Source organism: Pelmatolapia mariae, linkage group LG17, assembly GCF_036321145.2.
Source record: "Pelmatolapia mariae isolate MD_Pm_ZW linkage group LG17, Pm_UMD_F_2, whole genome shotgun sequence".
Classification (NCBI taxonomy): Eukaryota; Metazoa; Chordata; class Actinopteri; order Cichliformes; family Cichlidae; genus Pelmatolapia; species Pelmatolapia mariae.
Window position 1 is genome coordinate 3,622,360 of NC_086242.1, and position 23,858 is coordinate 3,646,217.

General features: G+C 40.4%; 2 protein-coding genes across 3 annotated transcripts; one reads left to right on the forward strand and one right to left on the reverse strand.

Moving 5' to 3' along the window:
* Positions 1-13,647: 13,647 nt before the first annotated feature.
* On the reverse strand, positions 13,648-17,446 carry atp23 (ATP23 metallopeptidase and ATP synthase assembly factor homolog). The gene is made up of 6 exons (XM_063460187.1): positions 17,208-17,446; positions 16,967-17,012; positions 15,455-15,536; positions 15,230-15,367; positions 14,846-14,929; positions 13,648-14,761 (listed from the first exon to the last, which is right to left on the reverse strand). Exons 1-6 carry the CDS (start codon positions 17,353-17,355, stop codon positions 14,558-14,560), a joined length of 702 nt encoding a protein of 233 aa, XP_063316257.1. The 5' UTR covers positions 17,356-17,446; the 3' UTR covers positions 13,648-14,557.
* Positions 17,024-23,549, forward strand: rpap3 (RNA polymerase II associated protein 3). Of its 2 annotated transcripts, none has more exons than XM_063460185.1 (17): positions 17,024-17,143; positions 18,463-18,623; positions 18,710-18,871; positions 18,971-19,084; positions 19,829-19,956; positions 20,057-20,178; positions 20,253-20,323; positions 20,409-20,543; positions 20,645-20,772; positions 20,855-20,976; positions 21,083-21,153; positions 21,315-21,407; positions 21,745-21,944; positions 22,049-22,220; positions 22,655-22,752; positions 22,923-23,023; positions 23,138-23,549. In XM_063460185.1, exons 1-17 carry the CDS (start codon positions 17,122-17,124, stop codon positions 23,221-23,223), a joined length of 1,986 nt encoding a protein of 661 aa, XP_063316255.1. In that variant the 5' UTR covers positions 17,024-17,121; the 3' UTR covers positions 23,224-23,549. The 2 variants fall into 2 exon arrangements, with proteins under 2 accessions (XP_063316255.1, XP_063316256.1); XM_063460186.1 differs by lacking the exon at positions 17,024-17,143 and adding an exon at positions 18,127-18,263.
* The last annotated feature ends 309 nt before the right edge of the window (positions 23,550-23,858 follow it).

Genomic DNA, 23,858 nt, shown 5'->3' on the forward strand with positions numbered 1-23,858 from the left:
ATGTACTTGACCTCCCAGAAATCATTAGATAGTTAAACAGAAGAGGGCAGCACCATGACATCTGTTAATGAGGTTCTGCATGTTCTGCTAACAACTACTGATGTATTCTACTATGGCATTTGAAAATTCCTCACTGACTGCATAAGGTTTATGTGCTAGTCCTACAAAGTCAACTCAACATATTCTGCTGTTTGTTTCTAACATAAAAGCCCGACATTAGACCTCATAGTGATACATTCAAACATCAGCGGTTATTCAGTCTTTTCAGAAGTAATTCACTTTACTGACTGAATAGGTGTTCTCGAAGATGAATAAGCCTACCAGTGTAAATGATCCGTATTCTTGTAGCTGCAATTCCAGAGAGAATTCCAAGAGAGACGTGGCAGCAGATGATGACCAAACATAAAAAGCTGTATACATGCAAATTCCAGTGATAATGTGATGTTTACAGTTTGTGCTCCTGTAACTTTACAGCTGGGGTTCTTCCAGTGCGTTCAACACACTGCATATACAAAAGGTATTCCTTCAGCACAGATCTATAATGCATTTGTGGGGTTTCCAAACGATTGTAAACTGAAACTGATAAACTGAATTGCAGTAAATTAATAATAATAATAATAATTATATATATATATATATGTATATATATATGAGGCGCACCGGATTACAAGGTGGATTAAGCGAAAGAAAACAGTCAGATAAGTCAAACTTTACTCAGCTCATTCTTCTTGCTTCCTCCACTTCCATAGCATTGATTCATTAATGCTGAATTCTCTGGCAGCTGCTCTATTCCCATGTTGTTGCAGTATATTAATGACTAACCTCGTATTGTGGATGGATTATCTCAGTTGTTCTCCTGACTGAAGTTTGGTCCGTTTACAGCATCCTGCCATGTGATTGCATTTGTCCCTAACCATCGGCAACCCTCACGTTAACGTTTATCGAGTGGAAAAAAGTTAGCGTTCATCCTCCAGCTTCACTGTGTTTATGTTATGCTAACACAGCTGTGTCGCTAGCGATCACGTAGCACATCATTATATACCAGCTAGCCCAACTTCAGTAACCCTACAAACGTCACTGCTGGTTAGTTTTCCATCTTCATTTATGTTGGAAGTGATAGCAGAGCTGTACGTTTGAATTTTTCAGAAATCTCTCAGTCAGAACATGCTATATCATGTTTAGGTGGAAGCTAGCGAGCTAACTTCCTGCTAACTTCTAACTCCGTTAAATTTAATAAATTTTGTTTTCATGGATGCCTGGATGTTAAACTTAATTGTTACACCTGGTAAAGCAGCAACGCTGATCATTTTATTAAAGATGAAAGAATTTAGACAGTTTTTAACTCTCAGTGATGCCGCAGTGTTCGTTTGTTTTTCGGACCTGAAGCGGACAGAGTTTTGGACCCCGATTAGTCCGTAAGGCTCCTGACTATGGCAGCCGTAGTGCTCCGACAATCCATCAAGCGGTGAGACTTCGTAGCTGACACGTCATACATTTTTTGACAGATTTTTGAGCACCATGTACCACATGAAATCGGTTCGAGGTCAGTAAACACAACCAGAATTCATACATAAGGCGTACTGTCTATTTTTGAGAAAATTAAAGAATTTTAAGTGTGCCTTATAGTGTGGAAAATACTGTACCCCAAACATGCTCTATGAAAAATATCTGAACCTTTTTGATTTTATTTATAGCCTATAGCACATTGAGACAACAGAAGTTGAGAAGTTGAGAGAAGTGCTCTATGAGACAGGCACATTTACATTGCAGGTCTTCAAAAAACCCAGTTTCAAAATACATGAAAAGCTTAAACTTAAGTTTTGTTGTGTTGTGTTAATTAATTATTGTGGAAAGGAAAACTTGCATTGATTTAGTGGTCATTAAAGTGTGTTCAGCATTTGGAAATTGATGATGACTCATGTAATAAGTCATGACACACTGTTCTCCCCTATATAAGCTGCCTTAGTATCGGTATTGATATCAGCAATATTGGCCCTGTATTTAATTGGTATCAGATCCATAACAAAATGTGCAGTATTGCACAGCACTATATACTATATACTTTCTGAATTAATTGTATCTACTGTTTCCTTAGCAGCTTGAAAGAGTTAGTAAACATGCCTACTGTCACAGTAGTCATAATTCAGCTACGTGTTCTGACACCTAAACTTTGTCCTTGGAATAGCCGGAACAGCCGTGACTTTTAGCATTAACCTAGCTGAGAATGTAGATTCATACTGGGCTCTACAATTAGAGGGTTTTAGAGCCTTGTCAGTGAAAACAGCTGTGTGTAAAAATGATTCTGAGACTAGGGAGTGTGAAACGGTAAAATTGCGGGCTATAAAACCAAAACAACTAAGAAACATGAAAACTCTCTAAAGAGCTGAAGGGAAGTGCATTTGTGTGTTTGCTGCTACAAGTCACTCATTTTAGTCATTGTTAGAAGAAGAATATTGACAACAGAAGCTTTGTTTCTTGATTTTTTTAAAGGTTTAACAGTCTGACCTAATTGACTACAAATGTTTAAACACCTAATGGAAAATAAAATTTATTGTGCTGTCAGGTCAACTCCCACTGTGTGGCTTGTCATGCTTTGCGGTGTTTTTAAAGGTCACCTCTCGGCATTAGCAAGCATTTGACATGTATTTTTCGTTGTGTATGTATGTGTCGTTCACACATGTTATTATTCAACCCCTGGATTATTGTCTGAGTTAGCGAGCCTCACCGTGTTGGGGGGGCATGTTTCTGGTCTGTGACTCATGCAGCATGTTGAACCATGTGAAACCACAGCTCTGTGCCCTTGTGTTAGTTTGCCAGGAGGCCTGCAGGACTGTTGGAGCGTGCCTTGCAAGCCGTTTCCATGCTCTGTCAGCGAGCAAACTTGCAAACAGCTGCGTTTTCCATCAGAAGTGGTTTCAGGAGATGGATTTCTTTCCTGTCTTCCTCGGGAAGGGGAGGAAGGAGAGGGGGGTTGGGAGGTAAGAACTGCAGATAAAAGTGAGACGTGCCTCGTACACGCTGGTACAACAAAGTCTTGAATTTGCGCAGACCAAAATTTACTGATGGGAACGGGCAACTTAAAGAAGGTCAACCTGGCCTGTGGGGGAAAACCAATCAAGAGTGTTTTCCTAACTAATGAACTGTGAGATGAGTCACTTCAAGTTACATTAAAGGAGGGGCTTTTTAGCAAGAAGTCTGGTGTCTTGTCCTGACTTCAGGTTCAGTCTTGTGTGCAGTTTTATAACTTAATGCAGGGATTTAAAATGCAAACAAATCATTCAGGAGGCCTGGTTGATGCTCAGGTCCTCCTCTGTACTCCTACACCTCCTCACATGCTGGGCGTATAGACACTGTATGCAAATACAGGATTTGGTGTGCACTGTGTGACTGTTCCTCATGTTAATGCAAGGGTTAATAAGGTGGATTAAGGCAAAACAGAGAACTATATGATACAGAAAGCAGCGTCAGAGCGACCTCTAGTGGATCCAAGTGTAATTTTAGTAGGTAATCAGAGAAAAGAGGAAGAAAAATTAGGGGGAGTTTTTTGTACAGATTCTGCAAACGATGTCATTCTCCTGAGAAATGTGACAACATATTTTAATTTGATGATGTTTTCAAATGGAATACAGAAAGGCATGTACAGATGTTATTAATGAAAGTGTGGAAGGTTAAGAAGCAGGCTCGAGTGTCTCCAGGGAAATCAAAATATTCTTCCTTTCCTCATCAGCTTTAGCAGAGCTGCCCTCAAGCAAGGCTCTTAATCAATGTCTGTATTCAACCACAAGGATAGCCAGTGGCAAAATGACCAAAGATTAGCCTTCTAATATAATCATTTATAGAAAGAGAATCAGTTTTAACCACATTTCCTTTTGGTATTGTTGCAGTCAAGGCAGCCTTTGTACGTGCGCTGCCTTTGTCACTTCACTTTGAGCCTTTATCCGAGCCACCCAAGTTCACTCCAAGATCGATGTGTTTCTCTCACTCCAGCACGTGTGATAAGTAGAGCGTTTTAAGGTCATATTCTATGTGTGTTTTCTTTTTGTTTACTCTGTAATTGCCTGGCGACTGAGAGAGACAGAAAAGTGCCCGAGCCAGTGGCTGATCAATAGCGGTGGGTGCAGCGTTAAAAGCGGCGTAGCGGGCCGATCCTGCCTCATCCGTCGCTGACTAATGAGTGTGATGTGTGGTGAAGATACAGGGTCAGAGTCATCCTCACCCTCCTGAGTAATGAACCCCATGCTGAGTTAGAGTGCATGTTAACTCTGGGAAATGATAATGAGACAGAATGCTGCAGGAGTTCGAGATGTGCTCTCATTTAAAGTCGTGTTTTGATGATAAATGGCAACATCGTAACCTTGGTTTGTTGTGATGCTGTTCCCCTGGTCAGGACTCCAGTGATTTGTCCTGAGAATCAAAAACAGTACAAGTGCCTCTGAGGTGTGTGACCTTTATAAGCCCAGGTAACTGGGCAGTTTGGACCGAAAAGCCATGAAAAGACACAAACTACCAGTAAATACCAACAAAGAAAAGCAAAAGTGTATTTGTTGCCAAGTCTTTGCATGTATGAAGCTCAAGAACACAGTGTAGCAGTTAAAGTGATCAAAAATTTGACCTTTCAGTTATCGAATAGTAGGCCTATGTCTTGCCAAACGCTCAGTCTGTTGTCCCAATTCCTATCTACGATGTCAGAGACAGGAAAATGTCAGCAAAAAAGAAAGAAAAGAAAAAAGGAATTAATCCCTCCCTCGCACGGGCCCTCGGAGAAGACACGGTAATCCCTCCAGTTGTGGATGTTCAGGTTCAGCTGTTCCGCCCGCTGCCAGAGCTCAGTCACACAACTGTGACAAAGCCTTCAGATTGGAGGACACTTATCTGGACTTGGGACGCAAGAGACAAGAGGTCAGACTAAATTGGCTCACCAGAGAGTGGAGTCCACCCTTCAGGCAATCTCCTACTCCTCCCTTCAATGAATTGGAAGTCCCACCGGTGGCCCGCTTTGGCTCCGAGAAGGCCGGCCACGTTTCACAAATGGGGCGAGGAGGAGAATGAGGTGATCCTCCGACGTCCTTGGAGTTTCGCATGACAAAGTATCGAAAGGCAGGAGAGCTTTCAGTCTTAGCTGTCTTCACAAGGCTGCCAGTCTCCAGACCGCTGATCTGGTCCCTTGGACAACAAAGAAAAAAGACAAAAGATGTCAGAGTTTGATAACAAAATCAATAATTCTTCCTGAAGAAACGGAGTTGAACATATTAGTTATTCAGTCAAATTTTTATGTATATAGAGGAGTACAGCGTTGCACAGAAAGGGCTCTTAACATCTCCACTGATCCTCAAGAGTCTTTCATCTTGAATGCTACCTAATTAAGTTCTCACTCCACAGCTTCCTCTCAGCATGATGCCAAGCTGATTGGTACAACAAAGGCTGTGACTTTAGAGCTGATATGTGTTCTTTTAAAGCTGCACTAATTGATATTTTTGTACCAGCAGTGGAGAAATTGCCTGCGTTTATATTATATTTGTCACTTTTGGTGACAAACCCACAGAGAATAATCTGCAAAATTCTCTGTGCAATTTTAACACTACTCTCCAGAGAGATTTAAGTACCTTTGTTTAAGTTTGACAGCCCACAACTTCACAGTTTGAGTTCGATCTCACCTTTCAAATCAACCTAGTATGTAGCAGGTGAAATGAGAGTTGAGGCTCAGGTGTGAAATGTATGGTTTTCAGGGTTTTATTGTTGTTTTTTTTATCGTTTTTATCGTTAACTCGGTTTCCCTGGGTCTTTCCCGTGTGTTATGAATAAATCTTCTCTTTTTTTTGGTACCACTACTGGTTTTATTTTGTTCTATTTATCCGCAACACCTTAAAGACCGGTCCGTGAAAATATTGTCGGATGTAAACCAGTCCGTGGCTCAAAAAAGGTTGGGGACCGCTGTTCTGGTTAAGCAAGTCCTAAATGTAAATAGTGCTGTCCAAAAGTTGAGCCACCCCTCATTTCTTTAGGTTTCAGGAAATGGATTCATGTATTTATTGAAACAAGTGGAAAGGGGAAAAAAAGTTTCAAGCTTGTACAATAGCTTGAAAATCAGTATTTGGTATGACCACCTTTATTCTTCAACATGGCTTGAACTCTCATAGGCAAGCTTTCTTTAAGTGGTCTTCAGGAATAGTTCTTTTAAGAAGAGGTTGGCTTCAAAGCTCTTCTTGCTGAATACCTTTTGTTCTGTTGTCTGTAAAGATGAGCCCGCACCGCTTCAATAACGTTGAGGTTCGAACTCTGGGAAGACTAATCCATGACTATTGGAGGTCCATCTAGGTATGCTTTTGCTGCATTTGCAGTGTGTTTGGGATCATTGTCATGCTGAAAAATGAAGCCACTGGCAATCACATGTTTTCTAGATGGTGCTGCATAGTTAGTCAAAGTCTAACAGCACTTTTGTGTGTTCATAATGCCATCAGTTTTGACAAAATCCTTAACAGCACTGGCTGAAATCGAGCCCCAAACCATGACAGAGCCACCACTGTGTTTTACAGATAGTTGTAGACACTCACTGCAGATGTCGGCAAAAGCACAATTTTATTTTAACTGTCTTATGATTGACATTTTTCATAGATTCAATTAAAGACGTGAGAACAAAATCTGCATTTTTGCAACAGAAGATACAATTTAAAGTTGGTTTGTTGCTAAGTTGTCTGTAGTTTATCCCTTGTATTCATTATGCTTAAATGAGTCATAGGTCAGTGTTTTGTGGCTTAAAAAACCAAAAATATTCTTCTTATAATGGTCAGAAGACCAGGTCATGGTCTTCCTTGGAAGAAAAATATAAAGAAATGACTTTTGGACATCAGTTAGCTACTTAGAAAAGCTAGTGTTCGTTTTTGTGTGAGATTGGCATGCAGCCCAAATATCATCATTGTGTACAACATTTAATTTTCTGTCCCTAAAACCCAACGTCAAGCCAGCTTAATTTTTCTAATATTTCGATTTTTCTTCTTGTTAAATTTTCTTAGGATACCAGGAAGGGAATGCTAACGTTTCATATCTCTGATTTACAGTCTCCTTGAATGAGCGAAGCCAAAGTGTGGCGAGGTTCAAGTCACAAATTTACCTTCTAAATGTGGAGCTAGCGCTAATTTAATAACACAAAATTTTGCTTTTCTCTCCTCAGCTTTTCAGTTCAACCTTATCTTCTTTTGTATTCAAGATTTTTTCCTCCAGTTCCTTCTTTTCTATTTTGTTATCTCGCCTTACTTTATTAATTTATCTGTTTATCTGGTTTAATCGTGCATCTGCTTCCTTTCTTTTGTTGGTTATAATTCTCTTAGCTTTTGGGGGTTTTGTCCTTCTTCAACGACTTCAACTGCATCTTCCTGGGCTTTTAGTTCAGCCTGCAGAGTTTATCAAATTACTTTCAAACAAATACATGACTCACTTGTCAAGGTTAGCAGAGGTGGCTGCTAGGATTTATTAATGAGCCTGTGGCTTTAGGGAGAGTTAATAAAAAGAAAAAACAGCCTTGCTCTTACCCTGGGACATTGTCCAGCGGTTGTTATGTTAATCACTTAGGCCTAATTAATACCATGCATATTATTAGCAAAATGAACATTCAAATGCCAGCATGCGTTAATTACTGCTGCAGAAGTCCTCTAGCCTACATTTCTCCTGTGAATTTTTGACAGTCTGCCAGTGCTAATTTACCTGAAGCCCTCTCATCAGCACCAGAAATTATTGTATAAGTTTACAGAGTCAACAGAGAGAGGGAGGATAAAATGTGCATTTAAAAAACCCACAAAAAACAGCAACTTTGAGGTGTTACTGAACTGCATCTCTTTAATACAGAATTCATATTACCTGTGTGCTTTTCAGTGTCTCTACTGTTTGACTGTCCATCCTAAAACGGTGCCTAACTCGTACACAGGATGTTTAATGGTTGTTTGAGATGATCCACGATCTGGTGGGCATATCTGTGTGCGTTTTAGAGGGATTTCCTGATCTAAGCTCCAGTCCTTTCATTCTAAACAAACACCATTCAATGAGCCACAAATCCCTTGACTTATTGTTATTATTGAGGCAACGTGGGAAAAGGAAAAGGGCACTTACCTGGCTCACCTCCTCCTACTTTGACTTCAAACGACTATACGTGATAAGTCTGCATGCAGATATTTTCAACTTATTCACGTTTTTAACTCTTGCATCCAAATGAGCAGTAAAGACTTACTCAGTAGGAATATATAGTTGTAGTATGGAAGGAAAATACAGCTTGGTGGTTTTTAGGTTGTGCCTACAGGTCAGCACAGTTCAAGATAAAGACGTTTGTCTTCAGTCCAAGTCAGTCAGTGTCCCTGTTACACAAAACAACTAACAGAACAAGCTCATAGCAATTTATGTCAGCACCATTTCTGTGGTAAAAGAATGAAAACAGTGAGGGAGGGGGGGCATTGTAATTTGGGTCAGCCAGTGTTGTTATATTTAAATTATGCGTGCCCCGACAGTAATGGAGTCAAGCCAAAGAGGGCTGTGTTAAAATTCTATAAACCTATAGTAATATGAAGATGATCTCAGCCAACTTTAAACAGCTCCTTAATTAATCCTCCTCTTGCACACATAATTAATTGATTTACATGCTCACCTCCCCACAGCAGTCTCAAACAGTGCTTTCCTGCTGGGGAAGTTAATTGTCAGGTTAGACAGTCCCCCCTACCCCCTGAGAATTTGCAGTCTGAATTATAATGATTTCAACTTTTTTTCCAGCATTTTGGCAGTCAACAGCCTAATGAATTATCCTGTGACACTTACATAAAGAAGTTTATGAAGCACAACAAATGCTATTTGTTGGCTGTACTGGGTACAGTACAACAAGAAATGTTTCTGCTTTTATTGCTAAGGGGGAGGCTGTTTTATGTTTTAAGAAGATCTGGTACTTGTCATTGTCTTCAGCGTCTTCAGTTGCATCCACACTGGAAGGAATCTGTAGTGTTGTGGCAACCACACACCACAGAAAGTCAATGACATTCCGTGAGTTCAAGCGACTACATCCGAAAGAAATGCTAGCAGTGCTAAGGAGACAGGTCTGGAGATAAACAGGTCTTGAGCCGATAGTTAAACCTAGACAATCACAACCTGGAACATCCACAAGCGATTAGCTGTCAGCTTGACGTGACAAGCAAATCGCTTCAAGTATGTATACAGTTTTAGCTGTTCCTGGTATTGCCTCTGATGTTATGTCAGTCTTCCGGCTTGGGAGTTAGCGCTCCTAACCCTCCTGTTACTAATGGGACTACTTTGCACTTCCACTTCTGCTGTCCTGGTGTTCCGTCAGGCCCTGGTGCTTCCCAGTTCTCTCATGTTCCTTCCCGATGTTGCTGTCCACTGGGAGCAGCTGCTTATCGGTCTGGAGCTTGAAGTCCCACAGGATCTTAGCCATGTTGTTCTCAACCACCTTCGGCAGTGTCGCTCATTGGGGACAAATCCATATGTGGCACCAATGGGGTGGCTGTGGCTCTCCCGATGCTTTCATCGGCGTGTGAATTTGTGTGTACATGTTAGACAGAAAGCACTTAGATGTAGGAAAAAAGTGCTTGTATGTATGTGTGTGGGTGAGTGAATGATATCTGCTGTATAACATGGTTTGAGTGCTCAAGTAGAGTTAAAAAAATGCTATTTAAGAACCAGTCCATTTACAATATTCCTTTACACCATCCTAGCCACCTGGGTGTTCCTTTCTGTGTTCAGGCTCTGACACTCATTAATTCTTAAATCTAAATGAAACAATTCTGCATACCTACGGAGCAATTTTGTAGCTGTGAAGCCGACACAGCCTGTTAGCTTAGTTTGCGCAAAGATAGAAACACAGTATGCTATTTTTGCTTTCTGCATTTTGTTGATATTAAACTAATGAGTTACTTAGAATTGTCACTTAGTAACACTTGTAATTTAGTAGCTCTGTCGTTGATAGTAGGAGGTTTAAATTAATTGTTTCCAGTTTTTGTGGTGAACAACTTTAGCTAGCTTTAGCCTTTCATTTAGCTCTTGTTAAGGAAGCAACTTGCCTTTTTTGCCTCCACATATCTCTAAATTACTTTTAGTATTGCAACTACAATTATAGCTGTCACAGTGTAATTGTGTAATAATTACAGTGGTAATACTCTTACATTGTATTGTTTTTACAAGGTTAAACTTTGCAAGTCATATTGTACTGCCCCATTATATAGCTGTCTGTTTTGTAGCTTGTTCTTTTCATGTCACATTTGTGCTTTACACCATAGCATCAGCAGATAAAACACGGTGGCCATCTTTAGATATGCACTCTTGTCCTCAATCATCTGACTGTGATTGTTCTCCTCAGGCTAAAGGACAGGAGACTGGGCTCAATGTATTTGCTATTGTTCACGGGTTTTCCCCAGAGTACTGGAGTCAGGACAGAAAAATGACCATCTTGGCCACAGCCTGCCAAGTCAACCAGTCTTTTCCCTAGGTCTCTCCTGTGTTGCTTTCTTTCATTCACAGTCATTTCAAAGTCACCCGAGACCTTGAAAGGGAAAAAATATTTCTTTCTGAAATGTTTTAGAAATGACATGTTTTTTTCTGAAAAAAGAACAAGGGAAAAAAGAGTTGTGCAAACAGTCTCAGAGTACTTTCAAGGCTAAATAATTCAACGGTTTCTCATTATCAGCTCCACTCCCGTGAAGAGCAGACACCTTAAAACTTCACAAAGGCAAGTGGGCGTCCTCGCTTTTCATTGTCTCTCTATGCTACAACTAAATCTGACATTATTCTAATTAATGAGATGAGTTCATTACTGCTCTTGGGGTTAATGTGTTGTCCTCCACAGATTAGTGAAGGGATTTCACTTTTGCTGGAGTACCTAATTAGATCACAGTGGGTGCTGCCTGCTTAAATAGATGGAATAATGAAAGTCGTCACTCTTCTCAGCAGCAACTTGATTACTGCGCCCTATCTCTGCTCATAAAAGGCTCACATTCACCTGGAACAGGACTCAGTGAATGGAATTCAATTATATGTATCAATAAAACAGCAACAGCACTTTCTTTTTAAGTTTGAGTTGGACTGACTTGGCTGTGATGATCAGAATTCTTGGGCCAAAACTGCCATCTAAAGGACTGAGACAGTACTGCAGTCATACATTGTTACGCATCGAGGTTAAGGTATTACTGTTTCTGGACACAAAATTAACAAACCATATTTGAGAGATTAGTAATTAGCATGCGGCAGAGGAATACACAAATGCTGCATCTAAAGTTACAGAGATCATGATCATCTCTTTCGTACAGTCTGTTTTATTCTTGAACAACCGTAATACATTAGTGTTAAGAATAATTTGTTTCTATAGAAAAAACATGATAATGTGATTTTCCAAATGAACGTTCCTTTAATTTGTAAGAAAATTGTAACGTACGTGTATTGACATCAGTATCATGTCCTGTATGATCCTGTTATTATAAATAAAAATCATTTCTGATATAATAAAAATGGAAACACTTTATCACAAAGGTTTTAAGCTCTTATTCAAAGTGTTTGTGTGTTCTCCTTCCATTTTTGCTTAAAAATACTCACTGGCAACTTATTATCACTACTTACACCTTGGTAGTACCATGTTGTCTATGGCAAATTCTGATCATACCATGTGAACGTGGCAACAGAGATCATCAGAGCAGGCAATGATTTTACAATGTGTAGCTGAGTTTTGATGAGTGTGTAGTATGTTTTCTGTCTTTATCTTACAGAAGTGCCACCTGGTGAATTACGGTTGGCTTACTATCAGCTTGAAGCAATCCGACAATTCTCCTCTGACATGTGACAAGGCATTTTCACCCAGCAAACTGCTGCTCACTGAATAATTTTTTCTGTCTCTCTTTTTTTTTTTTGGACCATTCTCTAGAAACTCTAGAGATGACTGTGTGGGAAAATCCCAGTGAGATCAGCAGTTTCTGAAATACTCTGACCAGCCTGTCTGATACCAAGAACCATGCTAAGTCACTTCGAGCGCCTTCCTTCTACATCCTGATGCTCAGTTTGAACTTCAGGAGGCCATCGTGACCATGTCTGCATGCCTAAATGCATCAAGTTGCTGCCATGTGATTGGCTGATTATATATATGCGTTAATGAGCTGTTGAACAAGTGTACCTACAAAAAATCTTTAACCTCAATGATATTCAATACCTTTATGTTCTTTTATAGCTACACTATTTAAGATATTAGTATTAAGAGAATAAACAGAAAAACTGAAAGCTATTTGTAGTGTAAAATAAGTAATTGCAACACACAAAATGTCCTCCAACAATAAAGATCACTGCAGGTCCTAAAATGCTCCACAAAGTGTTTTAGTGTCGTTTAGCTCATTGGTTTGATGTTACAGTCTGCATTAACTGATCTCTCTCTCTCTCTTTAGTATTTACTCTCACTGTTCTTGTTGCTTCCACTTGCCACTTCCTTCCAGCTGAAAATATAATTTAGCGCATTTTCTGTTCTCCTAAGCACCATCACACAAGTTAGCAGTTAGCCTCTAGACAAAACATGCCTTTTAGCATATACAATTTCCCTCGGGAGATGTTGGAGACCAAAGCAAGGTTAAAATCACACTTATTATTTGGTTTACAGTCATTAAATGGCCTGAAACAAAACTCCAAATTAATGTTAATCATGTTAAGCAGTAACTGCTAGCTTAAAATGCTCAACTTTAAACCTTGATTCTTTGCACGTAATCCTAAATGTCTCCCTTATATGCATCTTTATACTGTTAAGAATACAACGGCAGGGCTGTTGTATCACTGAGGTCACATCCTCTGCAGTTTTTAAATCTTGCCACTTTAGAAACCTGAGTAAAATTCAGCATTCTTTAATTAAAATGCTAATATGGTGATTTTTTTTTTATCAGCCAATTTCTGTAATTTATAAATGAACGTATTCCTAAGAGACTTAAATGTGTGAGAGAGTTTGAATGACCTTAAATCCTGACTACATTACGGAAAACTAAAATAAGTCATCTTAATAATTAAAAGTCGTTTTGCATTGCTAATTGTATCAAATGTATTTGGCAGCTAGCATTTGATATGTACACAATTCCACTAGTAATTCTATTGTTTTGTACTTATTTATTACTTGTGTGTATGACATTGCACAAATCCAAATATCATTTTTGTCCTTTGTTTTCTTGTTTTTGTTTTTCACATTAATCCCACTGCCTTGAAGCTTCATTTTCTCTGTTGGGCTTCTTAAAATTCACCTAATCTCTATTGCCCGTCCCACCCACTTATCGTGTGGTTTTGTAGTATCTTCTAAGAGGAGAATATTGAGTAGCATACTGCGCTCAGACACTAGTCATTAGGCACAGGAACTGTTGTCTTTGAGATAGGCTGAAGTGGTGGAGGAGAAACAGGAGGAGGGATTATGAGACTAATTCCCTCATAACTTTTTCCCCTCATTAATCTTTTTGGAGGGCATGAGATTCTTTAAATGCTAATGTCCAATAAAGATGTCAGCAATGACATTTTACAGTGACTGCACAGATGTGAACAAGGTTGACTGTGTTGTTGTGGAAGAACTTTTCCGACTCGCCTCATCTTACTTGTCTCACATGTTAATTTGAAGGATCCTTTATTGGGATTAAACATAACATGTTCTGACACGTACACTTACTTATCCTTCTTATATTCAAACAAGGTCAGATGCAACGGGTATGTCCTGTCCTCAAAATAACTTTGTGGTACTGCTTGAGTCTAGCAAGAAAAAAATATTGGCAACCACCAGCGGTACCCCTCAGCCTTCTAGTAGACACACAAAATCCTACGTCACCTCATTGTCAAGTTATTGCACTCACAAGATTTTTAGAAAACTTAACTCTGAGCTTGAGGTCGAGGTCATTGAGATTCAAACTCGTCCGAGATTTTTAGTAGACACACCTATGACATCAATATGAAGCTCCTACATGGCCTCTTTCTCGAGTTATCTCATTCACAAAGTTAAGTGTCCCAACCACGATGACAATACCCCCATGAGCTTCTTACGGCTGAGGGGTAACAATCTAGACACAAAAACCCAAAATCAAACATTTCCAGAGGAAATAAACTTTAATTCACATACAATTTGATTCTATTTAATATACATACAATCAAGTATATTTAGAGGAAATTGATCGAGGTCAACGTGGCAACAAGTTGATGAGCCACCAAGAGAAATACATCCTTATTTGTCATCATAGCACACGCACCGATGTACAAAAAGGCAATCTTGTATTTCCTTAACAGCACCCATTGATCACCTAAAAACAAAGGACCAAAATCACTAACACTTCCAGAGTAAAATCAGTCCTTACAATCCCACTACACTGAATTAGTGTCCAAAAGGTAGCAGGTGAAATGTATCTGTACGCAGCTCCTTCCTTTGTTTTCTCCTCCAAGGACAAATCATCGTCCAAAAATCCCTTTTGAAGGGATACGATTGTTTCAACACAGTCATTCTGCTGAGGCTGACCACATTGCCAAGCTCCAGTCGGCCCTGCGCAGCACCCTTTGGGAGTTTCATGAAAATGCGGCGACACTAAAGGTTTGCATAATATCGGTCCCTGTTCATGTAATCTCTGTACGCAAACTTGGCGTCTCTCTTGCTGTGCGGGATCCGTCCGAACGGCGCATGGTCGTTGAAACACGAGTCAAAGACCTCGTCGACTATTTTCTCCGCCTCGGCTCGGCTAATTTTCCTCACGGCCAGGATGGAGCGAAGGGCGCGGCCTCGGACGCACTCCTGTCCAAGGAAAGCACACGAGTTTAGTTTGAAATGGAAGCTGCGAGCTAAAATCTGCAAATAATTTTTGACCGGTGAAAGTACCTGATGATGCTGCTTTAAGCCGAAGTTGAATCTAGCAACTTCGTTGGTGAAGGAGCAGTCTCCGCTCAGGTTAGCTGCCCGGATCTGAAACAGAGGCACCAAAAACTAGAATCTTTGAGGACAGCAGAACACTGACACTTCACTCTGTGAGGCTTAACCAAATCCTCCCAGAATCCAGTCTCACTACTCATCAGTAAGCTTCACGATGCTTCCAGACACTTTGTCAGGGGGGAGCAACATTAGGGAATCTAAACAGCTGATGCCTCCCTACTGTTGGAAATTCCAGGTCATTCTCAGTGGAGCTTTTGGACAGTAGTAGCATTATGGAACCACTCTTGTTATTCGGTCCCAGTTTTCTTGTGAAAAGAAGACTTCACCACTCACCTCTGAACAGGCCAGATGTCTGAAGTTATTGAACCAGTCCACATGGGCCCGGCAGTGGTCAAAGGCATGTATGAGCTCATGCGTGACTACTCGGTTCATGTGGGACTGCTGGTGAATGTTGTTCTGACACAAAACAATCTGGGAAAAAAAAAAAACCCAACACAAATACGGTCAGTTCTCATAGGCCTGCACGTTCTGCAACACCTCTGTTCTTGTGTTTCCTACCTGAGACGAGGCCGCGTCAAATCCGCCGCTGACAGTCCCGTCACAGTCCTCACAGGAAAAGTGCCGATCTTTAAACACTTTACTGCATCCAGAGAGGAAAAGTGAAAACACTGTGACGCTCTTTATTTTGTAATACTGTGCTTTGGCATATTTGTCACACTAACATGTTTCAGATCAAACAAATTGTATTATTAGACAAAGATAACACGAGTTAATACAAAGTGCAGCTTTTAAAAGATTATTTCATTTATTAAGGGAAAAAAACTGTCCAAACCTACCTCACCCTGTGTGAAAAAGTAACTGCAATAACAAGAACTGCAATCAAGCGTTTTAAACAAACTGGTAATGAGTCTTTCACATCACTGGGGAAGAATTTTGTCCCACTCTTCTTTACAGCATTGTAATTTATTTTGGGGGGTTTTAGCCATTCAGAGGTGGACTTGCTGGATCCTGCTGCAGAACTCAAGTGTGCTTGAGGTTCAGAGCATGAAATGATGACCGAGCTTACAAGCCGTCCAGACCATCACACCACCATGTTTGATTGTTGGTATGATATTCTCCTTAGTTTAATACCAAATGTAACAGGACACAAAACCTTTCAGAAAGTTCAACTTTTGTCTCATCAGTCCAGAAAATATTTTCCCAAAAGTTTTGGGAATCATCAAGATTTTTTTTTTTTGGCAAATGTGAGACGAGCCTTTATGTTCTCTTTGGCCAGCAGTGGTTTTCTCCTTGGGACTCTCCCATGGATGCCCAGTCTCTTTCCTATTGTTGAATCATGAACTCTGACCTTAGATGAGACAAGTGAGGCCCGCAGTTCTTTAGATGTTGTTCTGAGTTCTTTTGTGACCTCCTGGGTGAGACGTCAGTGCACTCTTAGAGGCACTCCTGGGAAAGTTCACCACATCACTTTTTAAGAGCTTTTAGTCTACTTCACTTTGTTGGACAGGTTCAATTTAAGATATTTCTTAAAGGTCTGGTGGTAAACAGGCCTGGATGTGGTTAAAGAAATTGAACTCTAAACAAAAAAACGTAGAAATATTAACGACAGTTAATTCATGTAGCGTGGGCGATTACTTTTTCACACAGGGCCAAGAAGGTTTGGATAGCTTTTTCCCTTAACAAAGTAAGGACTTAAAAACTAAATTTTCCTTGCATAATTTAGCCAATTTTAAAATTTGATTATCTGAAACATGTGGCAAAAATGTATTTATGTTTTGGGGAAGTGAAAATGTCAGTGAATTTGTTACTCTGGAAAAATTTAAAATGGCTTTTTGAGCATTTGTACTTAAGATTTTTATATGTATATAGCAGCTATAAAACGAATAATCTGCAGCAAAGTTAAACTTGTAAAACTGTTCATTTCGACTGTTTGTTAATAACAAAAGCAACAGCAAGAGTATCCCCCCTTTCCCATTTGTTGGGACTGCTCTGTATATAGGTATCACTACAGTAATATGAGACTAACAGTGGGAGGACAAGCGTGGTACTTTATTTTGAAATGGCACGTACCATCCTGAACTCTTCATGGCACTGAGGAGGAGTTTGGCGTAAGGACCTGAGAGAGAAGCACACAAGCTAGTTAGCATTATCATTCACTGCTAACTGAATCAGCTAACGCTAAAAGTGCTGCCAATATAGACTGTGACTTTGTACACTGCAAAGGCATGCAATCCCCCGAACCGGCAGGTATTTGCTTCTTACTGCTGAGGTGACGTTCTCTTTTAAAAAAGTAGCTAACACTGATACTCACTGCTTTCCACTGCGAACTGTAACATGACCTGACACTTGTGGTTGAAAGTGAACAGGCTCTCTGCGATTGAGGTCTTTTTGTGCTCTCCCGGTTTTCTCTCCGGGAATAAGTCATATCCATATTCCTCCTCTTGTTTAGTCTGGTCCATTGTGCGAAATGCCCAGAATATGAAAATGTCAGCATGAAGGTCCTCCTGGTTAGCTGCAGACAGCTAGCAGGAGGGGTCGTCACTGTTTTGTAGGTCACGTGGGACATTTAGGTCAAAGGTAATGAATATGGAAATTGAGTTTGTTATCGCTGACGTCACTCTTATGAAAAATAAAAATAAAATATAGAAATATAATTCAAAGAAATGCGGAGAGCAATAAAATATTTGCCTTTTATATAGTTAATTGACAAGACTACAGTGAAGATCGTCTATTCGGAATGGGCAGAAAAGTCATTAACTCGAAGTGGGTCTGAGGACCAAAAATAAAACCAGTGTATCAAACGTTTTCATTTATAAGCTGAGTATATTTTGTGTTTCGTAGTTAATGTACTGTCAGTGTACAGGCGTGTCAGCTTATAACAAATTATATGGAGTGACATTTGTGCCTTTATTATCCAGTCAATAGATTTGCAATCCAAAATATAGATTTGGAGGCAGAGTCCGTGCAGGTTTGGAGATGTGAGTTCAAAATGCATATCTAAAAGTTTTCGATTTTATCTTTTGATGCTAGCCATCCACTGGCGAGTCTTCACTGGAGTGACAGCTTGAAATCATCCACAGTCAGGGAACTTAGATATTTTTTACTTGCAATAAAAATACACTGCCTTTAATTTTAAACTTCTCATGTTTGGGCGCACATTAAAGTCACCAAAGTGACCCCACACGAACATAGACGATCTCTGGGTACGTGCAGCGCGGCTCACGCAGAGCAAAGGCTGCTGGGACTTTGCTGTCATGGCTGCGAACGTAAACAGAAAGCTGTGAATAAACGGCACTTTTTTCTTGTAGTTTTTAGCCAAACTAACGGAAGCTAAACTCTAACTGTGAAGCGGGAAAAGAAGTAACAGGTATTTCACACGTTATGAGCAGCAGCAGTCCTTTTTCTTTATTTTATTTAAGTAAAGCGATGTTTTTGCTAGCCAGCTAGCTTCTAGCCAAAGAAGCGTGACGGCGTGATTCTCGTGTTTTCCTCCCGACTGCCGCACGAACCCAAAGGCGACAAGTTCCGCTAAGAGTTTGTCCCCCAAACAAATGTGTGTTTCACAGGGAGGGACATGTCCGTGGGAAACAAAGCCGCCGAGTTACAGCTTCAGATGCGGCAAAATGTGGAGGAGCTGCACAGCTTCGTGAGGGAGCTGGAGAACTGGGAGGCGGACATCAAGAGGAAGGATGAGGAGCTGAGGACAGGGGTGGTTCAGGAGGTTCAGGTATGCCCCCCGCTGCAGACAGCTCGCGAGGTTCTTGGTGAACTGAAGTCCGTCCAGGTGTCAGCAGCTTCTTGTCTCTGTTGTAGAAAAAACTCCCTCCAGTGAGGAACAGGGACTACAGAGCCAAGAAAAGGGAGAAAAAGAAGAAGGAGGAGGATACTGGAGATGATGACACAAAAACAGAGGAGGCCAAACAGGCTTCGAGAATAAAATCATACGACTATCAATCCTGGGACAAGTTTGATGTGGTATTTTTAAAAGCCTATAAAACACACTTGGCTTTAGAAGTAAAACTTTTTTGCAATCTGCTACAACTTTTATTTAATTTGTTTGATTTGTTGTGGCAGGAAAAGGTTCTGGAAGAAATGGATAAGGAGGAAGATTGTCCTGCAGAGTCCAACGAGTCAGACTCGGAGGAAGCTGCAGTCGATCCAGAGAAAGCGCTGGCCGAGAAGGAAAAGGTGGATATTATATGTGAGGCATTAAAAAAAGGAAAAATAGATGTAGTACTGTACAGGCCAATCACAATCAACCCAATGTGTTGTTACAGGTGCGCATCTGGTTACACTGTAGAGTACGACATAGGGTTTTACAGGGGCTTGCAGTCACAATGTAGCTATGGTGTAGATGTCCTGCTGAAGGATAAATCTCCAATCAGGTGATCATGCAGGGTACATCAAAAGAAGTTATATAATCTGAAAGGGTCTGATACTCCTTCAAGGCCAATATAATTTTTTTTAATACAGTCATATTATAACCAAAAACTGCCTTTTTAAAGTGTTTTCCAGGTAAAAACACATCAAACATGCAGAACTATTTGATTACTCTATGTCACAGACATTTGATTATTGCAGTTTTTACCTGAAACAATGATTTTATCCCATTATATTCCAAGTTTCTTATAGAGTGTGCACATGTATCCATTTATGAGTCCTTACTAACAACATTTTTTATTGTCACATGTCATTGATTATTCGTTTGTGGCGTTCCATATCCAATGTTCCCCTCATAACATGGATGAGCAGTGATTCTCTCGTCTCATCTTTACTTTTTAAAATTTCATGTATTGGCCTTTATAAGTCTAGATACCGATATATCTGCAGATGGTTAATGGGCACTTACGTATGTTATGTCGTAGGATTTACAAAGATCAGAAGTGCCCCCCCCCACCCACTTTAAAGCTATAGTTTCTGTTTGATTTTCAGGGTAACACATTTTTTAAAGATGGGAAGTACGATGACGCGATTGAATGTTACACGAGAGGAATGGCTGCCGATCCTTACAACCCCGTGCTTCCCACAAACAGAGCTACATCATTCTTCAGGCTCAAAAAGTGAGTCAGAGCACCAAGAATGAAATCACACAATTAGGATGTTTGTGTAGTTTTTTTAATTTCATTTTTTTCATTATTTTTTCATTTTGTGTTTGTGCAGGTACGCTGTGGCTGAGTCCGACTGCAACCTGGCAATTGCTCTTGACAGCAAGTACTTCAAAGCATACGCGCGGAGAGGAGCAGCTCGGTTTGCGCTGAAGAAGTATGAACCTGCATTAGAAGGTAACAAGCGTACCAACAAGACAGTATATTTTAATTTGAGCGCCCTTAGATGACACTAAAAATATCCTCTGTAGACTACGAGATGGTTCTCAAGCTCGAGCCTGACAACATGGAAGCACAGAATGAAATAAAGAAAATCAGAGAGGTGGGTTAGTGCACAATGTGTGTTTGTGTGCACAAAGTCAACTTGGCGGTTCATTCTCTTTGATCTTCTCCTGTGTCTGCTTCAGGCCCTTGGACATCAGGCGGCTGCCGTCTCAAGCAAAGCTGCAGAGCCCCTGGAGGCTCCTGCAGTCGATCCTGATCAACAGAGACGGATAGAGGAGCAGCAGAGGAGACAGGAAGCGGTTTTCCAGAAGGACAGAGTAGGATTTTTGATGATGATTCATGAAGGTTTTCATGATTTTAGCAGTGTTTCTGCTTTCTTCCAAAAGATCTTAAGTGATGAGGGTTATTGTGTCTTTAGGGGAATGCCTACTTCAAAGAAGGGAAATATGAAGCAGCTGTAGAGTGCTACACCCGAGGCATGGAGGCAGACCACATGAACGTGCTGCTGCCCGCCAACAGAGCCATGGCTTATCTCAAGCTGGAGAAGTAAGGACACTTTTTCTTGACACACATTAAAAAGGCCTTCTTGTTTCTGACTGGCTTTGTTTTTCCTTTTCTTGTGCTGCAGGTTTAAGGAGGCGGAGGAGGACTGCACTAAAGCCATTTTCCTGGACAGTACTTACTCCAAGGCTTTCGCCCGGAGAGGCACAGCCAGAGTGGCACTAGGAAAGCTGGAAGAGGCCAGACAAGGTGCAGTGTGTTTGTGTTTTTATGAGCCCAAAAAACGACATTGTGTCTTCTGTCTGTTTGCTGTTGGGTTGGTTTTAATCTTCACCTCTGTTTGTGTGTGTCACAGATTTTCAGCAGCTGTTGAAACTGGAACCTGGAAACAAGCAAGCCCTTAACGAACTCCAGAAACTGCAGATGGTATGTGTCAAAATCCAGTCATTACCCCAACTAAGAAGTAGTCATAGAAGAAGGAAAAACAATTAAATAATGAGTCAAAAGCATTAGCTCCATTAGCTTCTGATGTCTTTATTGGGCTTGAGATTTTTCTCCTCTCACTTTAGTCTTTCTCCTGGTGTTAGGACACAGGCTCCAGTGGCCGTCTGCAGACAGTGAACGGCTCACAGATGAGAACAGTCCAACCAATAGACAAACCAGCACACCTTCGCTCAACCGTGAGTAACAAATGTCTGTTTAAGAAGCATTTCCTGGATTGCAAGCATCACTCTTGGCACCCCTTAGACTAGTGTATTTGTATTCTAATATGAACTATGTGAAAGTGGATTTGTGATCCAGCAGAGCTCTGTTTGTTCACGCTGCTGAGAGAAGACAAACACTTATTTTCCCATTGCTTGCATGCTATTGTTTTGTTTTGTTTTGCAGGCCCATAAAAATCTTCAGTGCACATGTGACTTTTATTATGTTAATTTTAATCTTTCCTGGAATGACCAGAATCAGCAGTGGGGTCCTTTTAATTTTATAAAGCTTGACAAATTTTTTTTTCCTCTGCAGAAACCTCTGAGGAGGATAGACATCGAGGAAATCAGCGGAAAGGTTGTGGTGCCTGAGGGGGAATCAGGTGCATACAAGCCCTTGGTGCAGGAAGTGGTGAAGGAAGTAGAGGAGGGGTCGTCTCCCCTGTCTACATCCCCCAGCGCCAAGATGATCAAAATCGAGGAGCTGTCAGAGGTCCCCTCACAGGCATCAGAAAAGTAGGTGTCAGCATTTTTGAGTATTGCTCTTAACTTTTCTGCACTAGATGTTATTTTATTGTATCAGTTTTTGTCCTATTAAAAGTTATTCTTCATTTCACCAGACAGCCCAAACAACCAGAGCAGGCAGAAACCGTTCATCCTCCTCCTGAACCATCAAGCGAACCTTCCTCAACAGGAACAGACCTGCTTCCTCCACCAACAAACAGCTTCCAACTGGAGGCGGACCTCCGCAGGATTGGAAACCAGCCCGAAACTGTTTACAGATATCTGAAGGTGAGCCTCCATGCGCTTTTCTTTGTCCCGTCTTCCTCCCCTCACCCCACCCAGTCGCAGCAGATGAGCCTGGTTCTGCTGGAGGTTTCTTCCTGTTAAAAGGAAGTTCTTCCTTCCCACTGTTGCCAAAGCGCTTGCTCATAGTGTCATATGATTGTGGGGGCTTTCTCTGTTTTCATTATATTTTTGTAGAGTGTTTACCTTACAATAGAAAAGCGCCTTGAGGCAACTGTTATTGTGATTGGGCGAGTATAAATAAAATAAAATTAACTTGATAGAAATTCAATTGATCAAAGATTTTTGGCTAACAGGAAATAGCTGTTCTGAACCAAATGTTTAAAAAAATGAAAATAGGCTGTTGGAGTTTGTTTTAGCTGAAAGTGTCGTCTTTATTCTTGCTTTTATTTTTGTTTGTCTTGTGTTTTTATGTACAGCAAATAAAATCTGAGGCTTACGCCAAGATTTTCCACAACTCCCTCGAACCTGATATCCTCAATCTTATCCTGAAGACTCTACGTGACTTCTACATCAAGTAAGTTTTTTTTTTAAAAATGGTGTTTACATCAAAGTTATGGCATATTATTATGCATTAAGCATCCTGCTATTTTCAGTCATACTCAGACAAATAGGTGAAGCCAAACTCTTTAAAGTAGTGAACACATGTAGCTCTATGGTGGATTTAAAAAACAGCTGTGTTTGCAGGAATGAAGAGCCGGCCGTCATACTGGAGACTCTCAGGAGTCTTGCAAGCGTGAGGCGCTTCGATATGGCTGTTATGTTCATGTCATCACCAGAGAAGAAAGGTGGAGTTTTTACATGATGTGCCGCTGCAAACGGCTCATAGTTTCACTTTGTCTTTTTCATCCACATTTTTCCAGCATATTGATCATTTCTGGGGGGTTTTCTTTTCCTCACAGTGCTCAAAGAACTGTTTGACTTTCTTCACCAAGCCGACCTGGACAGATCGTCTATCACGGCTTTGCAGAAGAAGTATGGCGTGTAATTGCATTTAATGGAAATTTGGCGCCTCAACAGACTTTGGATTTCAGAGAAAACCAAAAAATTTAGCTGTTGTTTGTTTGCTGAATAAACCTTTGTTTAATAAGACTGCAGAGCTGTGAATCTTTCCTCTGGAAAGGCGCTGTCGTTTTCTGTCACAACTGAGTTTATTTAAAGTTGGAGGCTGGAAATTCACAGTTTCAGCTGCATTTTAATAAAAAATAAAGAAAAACTTTTCACAGAAGTTCACTTGACTGTTGATTAAGATACACACTGCAACTTGGAAATGCAATGAAAGCAGATGTTTACCTTCAATAACAAGAAATTGATCAGAAATGTAAATGGCACCAAGTTATTAATCACAGATCATTTATGGGTCTGTTTGAGGTAAGCCAAGAAAACTAAATACGAAATTGAAAACACAAAATAAAGAATCATTTTTTTAATGTGTTTGGACTTAGATAATTTGATGAGTCTCCCCACGTGTGAGAAATGTTAGAAAATGAGTTTTAGTAAATACCCAAGCTGTTGAGTCTTAATAAACGTCAGGTAAATGTGGAACCGAAAGGTTGATTCTGTTGATTCTCCCACTGAAAACATAGTGTTTCCTCTCCCACTGAAAACATAGTGTTTTCAGTG